We start from the raw sequence: 16,221 nt of genomic DNA on the forward strand, positions 1-16,221 counted from the left end.
CTGTGCGTTCTGGTACTGGTAGCTAGCAAGCGGAAATTTTTTATGTATTTGTATATATTTGTATGTATGTATGTATATGCATATATATATATATACATATATATATTTCTATATATCTATATATATATATATATATAAGTATGTATGTATTTATATATATGTGTGTGTGTGTATGTATGTATGTATATGTATATATATATATATAAATATATATATATATATATATTTGTGTGTGTGTGTGTGTGTGTATGTAGATACATATATATATATATATATGTGTGTGTGTGTGTGTGTGTCTGTGTGTGTAAATGAGCATATGGGTATGAAACACATATTTTACACGCCCCAAGTTCAATTTCGCGTGCAAAGAGGCGCCACTATGTATCTTGTTTAGTACTGCCTGTAGTGGTTTCCTCTCGTGATTTACATAGTCTAGTGTAGCGGGCCTGTTTGGCCAGTGCCCGATATATGTCGCACAGATAGTCATTGCGCGTATTCCTCTGTGCGGGATGTGATATGTCAAGGGTTTGTTTGGATTTGGTACAGATAGGCTTTCCTCAGTTGTTTCTAACACGTACTTGATAACTGGTGCAGTGTATTGTATCCTGCCCAATTTCGCTATCAGCCTACACTAGTATTGACAATACCGTTTTTTTTTGTACACGTGTGGTTAGGTGCGCGTATTGCAGAGGAATAGAATATAGATACTTTCTCGGTTCAAAACAATCTATCGGCGCACATTAATTAACTCGGCTTGATACTGTATACAGAGTGTTCGTTTAACGCCCAGCGTACGCACACATGAGCACACCCCATACACGCACTCGCAGCATTATACAAGATTTTGGGGTACTGCACGCATATACATGCACACGTTGATTATTCCAGGCCTTTGATACACCCCAATGCACACGTGCACATATACACGAACATGATCTCTTTCACTGACAAACATCCCCCACCGCCTCACAGATGCTGCAAAAACGACGCAACGTTCTGAGTGTGGTCGAAGATGAAACCAGTATCGAGAACGGACCGGCCCTGCCCTTAGACAACCTGGTGCAAAGTCTCATGTCTGAAGACCTCGAGTCGCAGTACGCAGGCGCCCACGGCATCCGAAAGATCCTCTCCCGGGCCGAAAACCCTCCCATCAAGGATGTGTTACAGTACGCCGCAGTGGTACCACGCATGATCAGCTTTCTTTCCGAGTTGTACGACGGACACACAACCATACAGTTGGAGGCGGCCTGGGCCCTGACCAACATCGCGTCTGGTGACAAGAACCAGACACTCGCCGTGGTCAAGGCGGGGGCCGTGCCGAGTTTCGTTCGACTGCTCAACTCGCCGGCCGAGGATGTGGCTGAGCAGGCTGTGTGGGGTATGTGGGTGAGGGTTTGTGTATGAATGAGACATGTATTGTGTATGTTATGTGATCTGCGTGTTGAGAAGATTGGTCACTATATCGTCTGCTGGTTTGTTGGTGCGGGTTTGTCGAGTTTTGTTCGACTGCTCAACTCGCCGGCCGAGGATGTGGCTGAGCAGGCTGTGTAGGGTATGTGTGCGTGTAAGTTGTTGTGTTTTTTTGTCGGGTGATTATGTATGTATTTTTTCCTTTTGGGTTTATTTGTCTCCGTGGTTGTGGTGGGTGTGCACTGGGCAGTAAGAGGTATAAGTCGAATTGAAAGACATGCATGATTCCGTGGGGTGGGGTGTATGGGTAGCTCTGAGTGTCTTTGTCTGCATATATGCACACAGTTGTGGGAGCGTATCCATCTGTGCATGTACACACAGCTGTATATATCTATTAGTCTGCGTGGTCGTGTGTGTTCTTCTGGGTTGCGTATATTTTTTAAATTGGGATTTATTGGAATGGTTGTATGACACCGTGTGGTAGGTGTATGAGTTACGTTGGCTCGGAATATAAACACATTTGTATCTCACACTCCATTGCCCACTGACAATTTCACAGCACCGCATGCAATCCACCTGTACTAATATGCATTCATGTGTATATACATATATCAATAGCCTTGGGAAATATCGCTGGTGACTGCTCGCAGTACCGTGACTATGTGCTGGAGTGTGGTGTGCTACGTCCATTGCTGGCTCTGATTGCCAATACGCACAAGGTGGGCGTAACTCGCAACGCTACGTGGGCGCTGTCTAACCTGTGCCGCGGAAAGGACCCTCGCCCTAACTTTGTTGTAAGTAGCAAGTGACCACGTGTGTGTTGGTGTGTGCATGCCTAAATTGTGCATTCTCCAGCAGCATAACATATAGCACGGATGCTTTTTGGCCTTTGCACTGCATGATGAAGCTGTTAGGCAAATCGTCGCAGCAACTTGGACCTCTGCTATCTTGGCTGTTTATTGTCTGATCTGTGAGTGGGTTATATGTGACCCACGTGTCGTACTGACCGTGTGGTGCATGTTTGTGTGTGTGTGTGTGTGCTTCGTCCATTGAATAGAGGAGACTTTTATTCTCTTGATGGAATGTTTGTGTTTGTTTCCTAGGAGGAAGCGCACACCCCATCCACTGATTATAAGTATACGTTCTAGATCCTCGCTCTCGCTGGCGTTTGTTTTGAGTGATGTCTGATGGTCGCATGCACTACTTCACATGTGTGTAGGAGGCTGTTTTATCGTGTTTTGTGCTGTGGGCCTTACCTTCAGAGCTTTGTTAGACCATCGGTTTGTGGTGGCATTCTAATATATGCATTGCAGCATATGAAATGACTGCAGTGTGTGTTTCTGTGTGAGTTGTGTCATGTGCACCTGGTTTACTCGCCACACACCCTGCATCCCAATTGGGGCTAAATACCGTGCCCACACTCGCAAGCCTTCTATGTAGCAACCTGTGGGGTTTCCTCTCGAAACTTAATTGTATACCAAATACAACCCGCGCTTTTAACAATTAGAATGTGCTTTTAAAAAACCCTACTCCGGACACTCCTCGCGCCACCCGCCCTAAACTATCTAGTGTTGTTACCTTTGACACCATATTCACGCCGTCTGTCTATCTCTGCGTAGGAGATCGCCCCAGCCGTCCCCACCCTTGCCCGCCTGCTGTATGGCGACGATGAGGAAGTGCTTGGTGATGCCACTTGGGCCCTGAGTTACATCTGTGATGGTGGCGACGACAAGATCAGCGCCGTCATCGACTCGGGTGCCGTGAGGCGTTTGGTGGAGCTTCTGATGCACACCAAGGTCAGCGTCAAGACGCCTGCCCTGAGGTGTATTGGTAATATCGTGACCGGTGCTGAGAATCCCACGCAGGTCAGTTGGTTGTTGGTTGTTGGTTCACGTCTATACCCCGTTTGCAATCTTAGCCCACTAACACTAGAAGGTCAGTTGGCAATCTGTGTGTCTGGCATTGGGTCGTTTACGCGTTGATACCGTGTTATGTCGTCAATCAACCTTTTTCGAGCTGCAGAATGTTCCGCTGCGATCCCAGTGACAAAGTTTCTGGTACTTGTTGGATAGTTCTAACGGCTTACTTCGCTGTAACCCAACTGCACGATCTCGATCGCTCGTCTGGAGAAGGCTTATGCTAATCCGTTGATCCCTAACTCTTCCAGGTGGTCATCAATTGCGGGGCACTCCCTATGCTGTTGGCGCTGTTAGATTACAACAAAGAGACTATCAAGAAGGAGGCGTGCTGGACCATCTCTAACATCACGGCGGGCACACAGGCGCAGATACAGGCCGTTATCGATGGCAATGTTATCCCACCCCTGCTAAGGACTCTCACCAATTCTTCGGAACAGCGGGTGTGTTGGTGTGTGTCTGCGCATGTGCAGTAATGTGCGGTTCAGTATACATGCCCTGGGCTTGTGTCGCAAACAGGCTATGTTTTGTGTGTGTATTGAAACAGTTGCATGTGTGGCCGTACGTACATCAATGGCACATGATGTACGCGTATATGAGCGTTGTCTCCTTTAGTTCTAGATATTTAGTCATCCTGAGTGCGCACCTATTTACACAAAGCGTGCTCAGCATTGTGTGTTTTCTGGGTTAGATGCACATTTTATTAATTTTTTTTTCTTATCCGTGGAGATTGCGTACAAGTGGCGCCGATTCTTGCACGTGCCCTATGATTTTGGCGCGTGTACAAGTTACCTTGATCAGCCTTACTGCCAGATTAGCATCTGTGTCAGGTGGCTCCCGTGTCCGTTGTTGAGAGTCTGTGTCACCACGTGTGAACTAACCTGCACAGATGGACATTGCACGCGGGTTTCTTCTCATTCCGAGCCTGTGCAGCGCTAGTTTCGGCCACACTTAAAACTCTTTGTGTGGAATTATTGCCAACTTTCGACCACACGTGGTGGGTAATTCACCACATTATTTCTCTCACATTTACAGACTCGCGACGAAGCTTGCTGGGCACTCGCTAATTTGTGTATGGGAGGATCGGATAGTCAACGCAAGTATGTATCTATGTGAACTGGCCGTAGCTACGTGCATAAACAGAGTATTATGTATATCGGTATAGCCCTACTGAATACATAAGAGTGGACCATTCATCACAACAGTCATGCTTTAGCTTGGCACTCACGGTATCATATTAGCCCGAGATCTTATAGTTTAACTTGGTGCGTTACCCATATTTGTTACATCTATTTCAGCCCCTGTGGCGCTGTCTGACTTGTTTTGTCTCCTTTTACTGCACTTTGCACCTCGCATACAGCACTACTGTCACGCACTAAATCCCCATTCCCGTCCCCACTCACGTGTGTATTACAGATACCTTGTTGAGCAAGGATTCCTAAAGCCCTTCTGCGAAAACCTCAACACGTCCGCACAGCTTTGTAGGGTTATGCTGGAATCATTAAAGATGGTTTGTGAGGTATGCGGTTTGCATGTTCAATTAAACTAGGGAGTCAGATATGTGACAGCGTTTCCACTTTTTGTAGAATTTGTTCTTTGGGTTTACGCATGTGTTTACGAAATGATGCGAACAACTGGTGTGTATACTTTTTTCGTGTCTTGTTGTATTGTGGCCATCCAGAAAGGTCGAGTCAGTTTGATTGTGATTGTTTTCTATTTATTTCATTCTATTTCCGTCGAGCCATTTACAATTAGGTCGTGTACCTCGTATGTTTACCAAACATCTGACACTCGTGCACGACTCAAGTATCTTTGTCTGGCAAAGCTTTGTAACGCTTATGTTGTTCATCTATCCAGTTGATTCCATTGGCGCCAGTGCTATGGTCACTTTCATTGCGTGCTTACGCCAATTTTCTCCAGGCCCCTCGTGTTCTTCGCGTGTTGGTCATCTTTTAGTCATGTCAGTATCGAACAGTTGTCTTAGTTGTCTGTTGGTGTTATGCTTCTGTGGATTCAAGACGGTCGCGATCCGGTATCAGACATTTCTCTATATATTTGTACTAATCAAAAGACCATATTGCTCATTCTTCACTTCCATTGATAATCGCGTTTTGATTGGATTTGCTATGCATGGTGTATCGGCTAGGTTACTATCTTTAGTCGGAATAAAACATTTTTATGTTAAGTGAGATGCTAAATTATTACATTCACGTTCACAGACTGGTCAGACAGAGGCCTTAATTTCTGGACAAAAGAATTTATATGCGCTCTACGTCGAAGAGGTGGGCGGAGTTGACATCCTGGAGAGACTACAGGTGGGTGCCCATCATATAATTCTGTCTGCTTCATATTTTACGAATCTTCAAGTTTCATGTAATACAAGAGCATTTGAAATATACCCGTTTTTTTGTTTTGTTTTTTTGAGAAGCCGTGTGTTGTCCCACGTCCGCACATGTGGATATCGTATTGACTGTATCCACACTGTGTGGTGTGCTCTACACATACACTTCTTAATTACTCAAAACTTATTCTTTGGAGGTAAGTTGCGTTGTGCGCTTTTCTATACCTTGTTGTTATGCTACATAAATACGCACTTGTCGTATTCTATTTAACTTATGCAGCATCTTGTCAATTATTCTGACGATTTTAACCCCGTTGGTGTAAAAATTACAGGAACACGAGAATTTAGAAATCTACAACCTCGCGCACAATCTGATAATGGACTATTTCGCCGAGGAAGACGACATAGATGAGAACGTCGCGCCGCTGGCCGGAGATGATAGTTATCAATTTGGACAGGATACCTCGCAACAAGGAAGCTTTAACTTTTAGTTGAGATATAATATTAAAATACATGTGGTGATGATATTTGTTTTGGCTGCCCTTTCTATTCTGCTATACAAATGTACATGTGTATTTATGTACGTATATATATATATATTAATATACTAGTATATATATATTTGTGTATATATATTATTATATATACATTTTATTATATACATGTGTGTGTGTGTGTGCATGTGTTGTGTGTTGTGTGTATATATACATATATAGGCCCTATCTTCTGTTTGATGTGAAGTATGAATACTGGAAATGCCCTACCAGATAAATTGAGCCTAGATCACTCATTTAGTATATAACCTATGCAAATTCTCCGGCTGAATACCTCGAATTTCCTGAAGAAGTGGATAATAGCTGATAGTCTTGGAAGAAATATATAGGTCATAAAAGTAGAGGGGTAAGGCACGGTTGGTCCTGAATAAATAGATTTTAGTAGCCGGCATGAGACTGATAGTCCGGAAGAAGAAAATAGATATTGAGTCTGGGCTGCTGTCTTTTGACTAAACGACCTTGGAGACTGTCTCCACGACATTTCATCAGTGTACATGTCCGACGGGTGTCATTTTGTCTCCAAACATACAGACCATTGGTTTACGGGGAAAACTCCTACAACTGTTCAGCTCTGTTAGTTGTTGTGAACAATGGCAGTATGTACCGTGTTCTCGAAATTCAGAACATGAATATACTTCATGGTTTATTTACACTTAAACCAATGGTCCTATTGACCTGCCCTATTCCATCTACAACTGATTCTAAATGGACCGGACGACGACGTCCTACACCATGACATCAAAAGACATCAAAGACAAACAGAAGACATTGGAAACACGACAAAGACACAAGTTTTCAGGCGGCCTGTCTATTTCTTTTACCAACCCAGGATAAAGGGTAGAGGACTGATGCTTTCAAAGGAATAGATCATAATAACTGGCAGAGGACTAATAACTTGAAGGAATGATCAATTGTAGAGGGCAGGGGTCTGATAATTCGGAAGAAATAACAAATCGTAGTGGGTAAGAATGCAGTTTTGGGGGTGAAATAAATACTAATAAAAGGGCAGGGGACATAGTACAGAAGAAAAGAGATGTATAAAGGTTGCAGAGGGCAAGTGGATACCTTCCCATTTCTCGCATGGCAAGTTGGGATAGGCTGAAACATGGTATGCACCTGCACAAATTGGACATCTAGCGGGCATCAGACACCCCTGACAACGACATTTATCGAAGAGAACGGTCTGCATCACCTAAGGACAGGTAATGCAACGTGGGGGGACCGTTTTACCCCCATGGTAGAAACCCAAATAAGACATAGATATACTTTTCTAACATAGATATACTTTTCATAGAAACTCCCAATATATGTACCGAGATACATTAATAAGACAGTCACAAAACTTAATCAACGACTGACTGGTACGACATGCATTCGACTGAAGAAAAGGGACGTGTGAGACTTTTAAACTACAAGTGTGCATATCTACCGTAAACCACGCCACCACCTACCTCACGCAACATGGGACTTCTAGCTAGAAAGCCAAATTGCGCTTTTATGCGGTCAACTACTTGAATTTATTCGATAGCTGAGCCATTGCTTAGGGAAGTGGGTATACGAGTATCAAGTGTTCTGTATTGCCATTTAACTGCACGATATGCAGCAACTCGCAATACTTACTTCGCCAGGAAAATAGGAACAAAGATGATATCCAATTGATACTTGTACGGTTATGCTACTTTGAGGATGATTCTCGTTGCCATCGCTCCATATGAATAGATGATCGTATAGTGCAACTTCTTCCAAATCGGCATAGTGGATAGCGTCCCTATACAAGTGTGACCAATATTGACGTAAAGAATTTTCTAACAGATACCGCTTCGCCCGTCGATAGGTTATGATAGTCTATTATAGTGAATATTTCAAATACAAGCTCACTCTTATCCACTTTTGGCTAGTATATCACTTTGCGCAATAAGATGTAATGCTTAACGATGCTAATGAAACATATGGGTGGTAGCAATGTGGTTTTCACTAAAAGCTGCAGCGTCGTTCGTGATTACAAAGTTAAAATGCGTCAAACTGACAGCCACTTGTTGGTAGCGGCAGACTGTTGGTAGCGGCAGACACCTCAAGTTGCACACTGCACAGCACTGAGTCAAATAAGTAATCAGATGCATTGTGGTAATGAGCCCTCGGTACACCTGATAGATTACGCCTGTCAGTGTCAGGAAGGTTATATGTGATGCGCCCATACATAATATATAAATCAGGGGCTGACAGGGGAGCACACATATAGTTTTTGTGATTTTAGAGCGATATCATCACCATTGACATTGATGCTCCTTTTTTCCACTTGGGCGCGCCTCTTATATTTTGACTTTCTTGTGTTAAATGAACTGTAATGCTTAGTTTCATGCTTTCAATGACCTCCACCATATTGTGAACATTTGTTGTAGTTTTTGAGTTGGTTCTGCTTTTCATTTGATAACTATACCACCTTTGATTCGCCACTATCATTGCATCCTTGGCGGATATATTTCTCGCTTGTACTCTATTTCGGTCATGTAGTGATACTAACGAAGCGCGGAGTATTGAGTACATAAAGATCAATTTGAAGCAAGTGAAAGGATTGTTGACTATAGATCAGGCACCATATATTTTTTATTGTGATTTACATGGCAAAGACAATCCCGACAGAAGAAGGAAGTACAATGGCAAACATATTTTAAATATATGCCGAACGCACCTAGATGCAGGATATGTATGTCTTGGTATGTATCTCAATTATATTGCTCGGCCGTGTGTAGCACCTATGAAAACAATTCGTAGCGAGTGGAAACGTCATCGACCATCATTGGTGTGTCTGTACCTCGTGGTTAGCTGTTAAGGATTAATAGTATCGCTTTTTATTGCGTACTTTCGTACTTTAGCCTATTCTTTTGTCGATTTAGTATGCACCTTAAATCACGACAATGTGTATCACATATATAGCTAGAAGTTTATCATACCGTTCAATATGTAGTTGATTTGATATATTTCCACCTGTGATCCCTCCACTATCCTTTCAATAAATGGAAAATTTTATTCGAGGGCTTTTTTTCTCGATCTCCAACGGCTTTTACTACCGTTTATAAGCTGTTAGGGCTTTGCAGTCGACATTTGCACCTATAACATATTTAGCAATAGTACCTTGGGCGGCTTGTCATGAGACATTTGGCGTGTGTGTTTGCTTGGGACGTGGTGCGGTGAAAATAAAGTAAATTGTAACACTGCCTAGCGAATCTGAGCTATTATAGGTCACATGGCCACTTGGGTCTGAATAACTATTACTGGTATGTGAAAAGGTTTGAACTACGCACTTGCATCGTTACTGTTCCATTCTGATTAACATAAAAGGGGGTTTAAACAGGTGGTTGCATGCTATAAGTATGATATTGAATGAGTATGTTATACGTATTTGATGTTTTGTTCTCAGTTTTGAATAAAATGCATGTACTTAATCATGTGAATTTGTATTTTCAAATTTGTCAATCAATGGTCTCACAGCTTCATGTGCTGCAAGTCAATGCTGTTCTTTTACAGATCCGCCGATGTAGCATGTTCTATCAGCTCCTTCTTTTAAGGTATACAGAGTGTATATTAATTACGCAAAACTTGCATTTGGAACTTCAAAGGAATCGGTAGCACAATCAGGGTCCTGGAAAGAACCAATAATATTATACTAACATTTAGACTCGGTGATTTTTTACAGAATCCCACGATCCGATTCCCTGTTACTTACTTATTAGAAGATGGCTTTGTAAACCTCCCAATGGGTTTGTAGGCAACCCCCACTTCATTCTTCGCTGCGTCTTTCTCTGTAGCCGCAATACATGTCGGTGTATATAACATCAAACTCACTATGTATAGTGCATCATGTTTGTTTTCAACCTTTACAGTGGGCTCCATATTGTCGATTTACAATACAATGTGGCTCACTTAGATTGCTCATCCGTGTATGGTATCTATAAAGATACGAAAACAACGTTGGTATTGGCGTGTCTGTAATCTCGTGGTAAACTGCTAATAATTTATTGTATCGCTCTTCAGCGCATACTTTCGCACTTAGTCTATTCTTTGGCACTTTATAGTGGTAAAGGGAGCCTTTAGATAGTTAAACCGGAAGAGATGTTGCAGCAGAATAATTTGAGGCCAAATCCGGCCGGGAAGATACCGCACCGCAGCACTGAATACTCGAGGATAAAAAAGCCGTTGAGAAATGAGAAGTTATTAGTGATTAGTAGGATGTTTAGAGACTACCGATTCTGGTAAAATATGTAGCATCAGGCAAGTGCTACGATGTAAAACATACAATATTCAATAATATATAACAGTATAAAATTGCAGAGCGATTTTATCGAAGGTAAAAAGCAGATATTGCCAAAGGCCAATAAGCGCTAATTAGTAATTAGACTCTCAAGAGCAAAAGAGCATATATATAGGAGACGCCAGGCGACGAGAGATGTGAAGCATATATATATATATATATATACATATGCAAGCACGCAGAGAGGCTAAGTACACAACATTAACTTATTGCCTTATACGCATTAACATTTTACAGCAATTTACAGCAAGAGGGCTGCAGCAGAATCCGAAGAAGAGACCTTTTTATCAAGTGAAGGAGAACAATCACAGCACGCGCAGCTAAGTGTAGGGCTTTGCAACTGGAAGAAAACATCACCCAGTTAGGTGTAGCCTTATCAAGGCAATAAGAAAGAGTTTCAACTCGAACCGGCAGCTAGGGTGGAAGAATCTGAAAGGGAGCAGGCCATCAAAGAAGCGAAGAGCGCTGATAACCATGCACTACAAGACAGCAAGATCAAGATGATGGAGATGCAAATCATGAATTTATCAAACGGAGCAGGGAACAAGGAACGTACGTAGTTGGAAGCCGAAGCAACACTGCGAGCACTAATGACAGATTTCCCAGAATCACTCATGGAGAAATTTCGTGAAGGTGAGTCAGTAAAACTATCAGAAGTGAAGCGTGCGGCGAGACCAGCCCATGTACGAATAAACGACGCAGAACTTACGATGGACTCGGGCGTAGCCAAAGTAAAAGCAGCAAAAGAGAGCTTTTATTCAGCAGCAGATTTGTTAAAAATATGGACACGTAATGGGAGCGATGTTAGTCCACAATGTGAATATACGAACCGATCCAACAGCAATAATGGATCTGGTTGCGTATCAAGCACAACTTTGTCAGCACCTGTTAAATTTGACACTTGATGCAGTCGAATCTCTGGATTTGGAACATAGGTGCCGTTTTGATGTTTACACACCAGAGGTACAAACAGCAAACATTGAACCAAGGTGCATACCAGATTCCTGTACACACCACAGAATCGCCTGCCAAACACCTACTGTGAGAACAGAACTGCACTGTGAGCATCCTGTTCTGTACGTGCGTCGATTTCAAGGACACTAAGAAAGGGACGACTTGAGGCGAACCACCTGAGAGATTGCGATGCAACAACTTTAACCGAGGCAGCTACAAGATGAACAATTGTCGATTTGTACACGAGTGCAACAGGAACAAATGCAAAGACCGCAAGTCTCATAGCGGCGCCAATCATGACCCCAAGATGCACGAACGAAAACTGTGCGAGACCCAGTAAAACTATGGTACGCCACAGAATCTCAGCAATGTTATCATAGATAAACCCAGACCACATTCAGTCCCAACCCCTCAGATAGTAAAGGAGGCACTCCAAGGATATGATGCAATAAAGAAAGCTGAGATTCTTAATATTCTACCATTTGGAGCACACATTGGTCATACTGGCGATCGCACACATAAGTTGACATTCAGGAATCACAAGCAAGCCTTCGAAAATAGCACGGGGGTTGCAGCAAAGATTAGCAAAGACCTTCAGGAAGGCAGGCACGATCATAGGCCCATTCGATAAAGCACAGCTAGACACAGGATACTAGAGGGTGCCTCCACTCTCCCAGATTACCTCTCTCAATACGGACGGTTCTGTCAAGAAATGTAAAAGAGTACACGACGTGAGCTACCCACGCAACAAAGGACGCTATATTTACATCAACGCACATATCAACAATAAAAACCATACAAGACACACCACAAGGATCGCCGATAAGCATTGTGAATATCTGTAATAGCCGGGCCTCCACATTAGATCATGCTCTATAAACGTACTCTTAAGCAGTACATAAACTATAAACGTACTCTTAATAGTGCGTGAACCAAATGGTTTTTAACGGTTCTATTTAAAAGTACCTTTAGGTATGCCTCGTGAAAACAGCAATACTTTGAGGGATTGTAAGGCTGAGACATTGCCTATATATAATCCTCTCAGTACTGTTTTCGCCGAAGGGATTTTATTTAGTGTTTCGTTGTCGCTCTAATAGAAACTATGGGTTGTTTCGTTGGGGCGAATCCGAGAGACTCATAAAATCCTATCTTTAGGAGAAAAAAAAAGAAGAAAAAATACTCTTGATGTCCCTAGTTATTGCATTAACCAATAACTTGCCACTTATCAAGAATTACCGACTTAGTCTTCATCAGACTGGTACATCTGGTTGGCTGAACGGAGGATAAACTAAGCAACGCTAATAGTCCTTAGAAACCCATGTTCGGTTGAGCCATCTCGCTACCGAAGTATTCAGATATAAATAGATTTGGAAGGTTAATATAGTTCTATTAATAGAACTAGACCAAATCTTATATTTGGTATTTTACTGGGGCCTTTTAATGGCCTTGTCCAAACATCTGATATGTAAAATGGAAAAGATATTTAATTAATAAAAACCTTTAAGAACCATTTAAGAGTTTACGTACTTTTAAGAGTACGTTTTACGTACTATTAAGAGTACGTTTATAACATAGAGTCTAATGTGGAGGCCCGGTTATTACACAGCCCCCACCCAGCTTTGAGACCCATGAGAAGCAAGTTGCTCACTCAAACTGATTATGGGTCAAAAAGCGAGAAAGGAAAAACGGGTCGAAAACATTAAGTAGCATAACATATAGTTAATGTTTCTCAGGCGGAGAAGTTAAGCGTTCTCAGTTACCCTGTGAATTTTGGGCTTAGGTCCAGTAGGTCCGTGGTGGTCGACTGGACGTTTCTTACGCTTCAGTGTCTTAAGCACGTATGAAGGATGAGCATTAAAGCTCGGGATAAATGCTGTAGGCGGGTAAGTTTTAACTTCCGTGCCTTCAGACGATGGAAACATGCTATCTTTTTCAGCTTGTGACTTATGCAGCCGTTTACGCCATTTTCGATTAAAGGCTTTTAAATAGTCTTTATTATCGAAAGCATCTGAAGTCAACTCAGCTATTGTACCGTTTATAAAGCGTGTACGATAGTATGTATAGCCTCCCTTATCCGTTCTCCATATAATGTCTTTAAATTCAGAACGATCAAGAGGGGCAATAGAGCCATGTCTTCTTGCGAGTATAATCTCTGTAGTCAGAATACGACTTGTGCCTATATTAAGCGCACTAGAACCATCGGGGTTATTTACCTCGTACGTTCCACTTTTAGTGTCTGCTACAGAGATTATATATGGACCTATCCATTTAGATGTTAATACAGTAGCATCGGAATTACGTTGACGGATGTTAACTCTGTCACCGACCTGATACCCCGCTATCTTCTTGGTAGTGTTCCAACGCTTTGTCTTTTTAATAAGGCTATATTGCGTATTTCTCGCAAGCAAGGGTATACAACGTTATAAATACGTTGTACCTTCTTTAACCATGGTAACTCATGGTGATCAGGTTCATCCTTGTTAAAGGGGATTTGTAACTCACTATATCTGCCATGAAAATAGTGAGCGGGTGTAGTTCCTGTAACCGGATCAGCACACTCGTTCATCTGTGTTTGTACCCACTTAAGGTGGTATGGCCAATCATCTGCATCATCCGTTAATGAAGTACGCAAGAAGAACTTAAGTCCTCTATGGAGCGTTTCATTCGCGCCTTGCGTTTGCGGCTTATATGGCACACCTCTCTTTTGGCATATGCCTGAAACGAGTACTAGCGATTTCATTACGTCATCGCAAAACTCGCTACCGTTATCAGTGCACATAATACCCTGCCACCCGTGGTCAGCAAAGACTTGGCAACATAATTATGCCATGGTCTGCGTATTCTTATCCTTTAATGGATAGAGCAAGTTAAACCGTGACGCCACATCAAAGAAGTGGCATACGTAACGGTCGCCTGTGTGCTCGGACGTGGGCAGGTCAACCAGATCAATGATGACCCTGCGCCATGGAACATCTTCAGTCACACTCTTAAGCGGTGTGAAACCATAGCGCTTGATCTGATTGAGATCACAGTCTGTGCATGACTGATATACTCTGTCAACTAAAGTTGCCAGCTTAGGGTGCGCGATTCCATGTCGCTTAGCATCTTTGAGTGCTTCTACTACGTTCTGGTGCTTCAGCTTATGATGTTGCTTCAGCCAAACAAGAATGTTTTCATCATTCTGCTCTTCCAGAATAAAGGTCGGGTGTTGAGAATCCACTTGCGTGGTCTCTAAGTCTGTAATGTTTCCAGACTCCTGTCCTGCTTTAGCATGAGCGTCATAATCGCGCTCATGTGCGTTAGATACACCTGACTTATTATATAGTCGCATTATATGTGTATGCGCTTCAGGATTGTCTTTCATTAATCCCTGTAAAAATAAGGTTTGAACGACCTCAGGCTTGAACTTTATGTTATTAAATAGAGTCCTAGCTAGAGACTGACGCTTCTTCACAGTGTCACTAGTAGATTGTATTTCTTGTGCACAGACATTAAATGCAGTGTTGCCTTTGAACTGCTTAACGTAAAGAGTCGTTGTATTGTCTGTGTAATGATTGTACCTGGTAGTACCGTCACTCCAACTTAATGTTGGGCTTTCGGTCACAAGACTTAGTGTGATAACCATTGGTCTTTTCACACTTGTCACACATAGTAAGAAAATGTGTACAGGTGGATGCATGTCTACCATTCCAATAACCGTTAGGGGTAAACTGGTACATGTCATACCCACACTGGGCGTCGGCACATTTCTTAATCTCCTTAAATGGAGGTTCCATGTCCTTCGCTCCTGCGCGTGCCCGTCGCGTTGTGAAAGTGGATTCGCGAGCACGTGTATGTGGGGGTCTCTCGTTTGAGGTCTGCCTGGATACGTACCCGTGATCGGTGAGCTCCCGTGGCTTCTTAACAGCCGCTTTTCCCTTCGATGCTACTCGATGTGCGGGAAAAAGAGTGGATACAGTATCATAAAGCTGTTCCCATGTAAGTCGGGATAGATGATACTTTGTTTCATGTGCCTTGTCTCGAGCCTCAGTCGCGTGTTTACGTCGCAACTCGGTGTACAGACTCTCACGGTCGTTATTCCCTATGTTCTTACAGAACACGTGCATAACCAGGAATTCGTAGCATCGCTGTGCCTTGTCCTTTGTTATATCGGGACGTTTCAGGTCAGCGTCTAACTTCAGAATATAACTCTGAATGAGCGTGTTCTCGGCTGGTTCATTTAAAATTGAACTCAGCCCAGGGCTACGCATATCCTTACTTAACAAGGATATGACCAAACCAACACACAGCTGGCCAGTCATGACAAGTGTCTAGCTCATGCTGGTGTCGCTGCAGGATCAGATAACTGGTCCCTGTAGGGTCAAATATCTGCATTAAGGCAGAGATCCATTGCTGGGGAGCGATATCATTCGTCTCCAGCATGACCGTAAACGCATTAAACGTACGAGTTAGCGTGTCGAGGTCATGGTTGTTTATAAACTCGACCTGCTTGCTGTTGGCATCCCAGTTCGACTTAAGTCGACTGATCTGTCCCTTGTACTTCTGGTTGTTCATGTGGTCTTGGCCACGTTGGGCCTGAAGTAATTGGTCTATGCGCTTTTGCTTAATCGCAATAATATTCGCATAGTATGCTACGTCATCAGCATGATGCGCAGCATGGGCGACTTCCATTTTATTGGTATAGTCGTCGACCGATTTATTAAGGTCGGTCACCTCGTCAGAGTGGAAATCCTCTGT

The 16,221-nt window shown here is 42.8% G+C and overlaps 1 protein-coding gene across 1 annotated transcript in view; it reads left to right on the forward strand.

The window, feature by feature from the left end:
* SARC_02135 (hypothetical protein) overlaps positions 1-6,192 on the forward strand; it is a 7,022-nt gene extending 830 nt beyond the window's left edge. Inside the window, exons 2-9 of the mRNA XM_014304113.1 lie at positions 973-1,378; positions 2,029-2,204; positions 3,030-3,275; positions 3,578-3,769; positions 4,362-4,426; positions 4,743-4,845; positions 5,546-5,641; positions 6,000-6,192. Of these exons, the coding sequence (XP_014159588.1) occupies positions 973-1,378; positions 2,029-2,204; positions 3,030-3,275; positions 3,578-3,769; positions 4,362-4,426; positions 4,743-4,845; positions 5,546-5,641; positions 6,000-6,158 (1,443 nt within the window). The 3' untranslated portion in view covers positions 6,159-6,192. The remainder of the gene's footprint in view (positions 1-972; positions 1,379-2,028; positions 2,205-3,029; positions 3,276-3,577; positions 3,770-4,361; positions 4,427-4,742; positions 4,846-5,545; positions 5,642-5,999) is intronic.
* Positions 6,193-16,221: the final 10,029 nt, after the last annotated feature.

Source organism: Sphaeroforma arctica (genome assembly GCF_001186125.1).
Source record: "Sphaeroforma arctica JP610 unplaced genomic scaffold supercont1.93, whole genome shotgun sequence".
Classification (NCBI taxonomy): domain Eukaryota; class Ichthyosporea; order Ichthyophonida; genus Sphaeroforma; species Sphaeroforma arctica.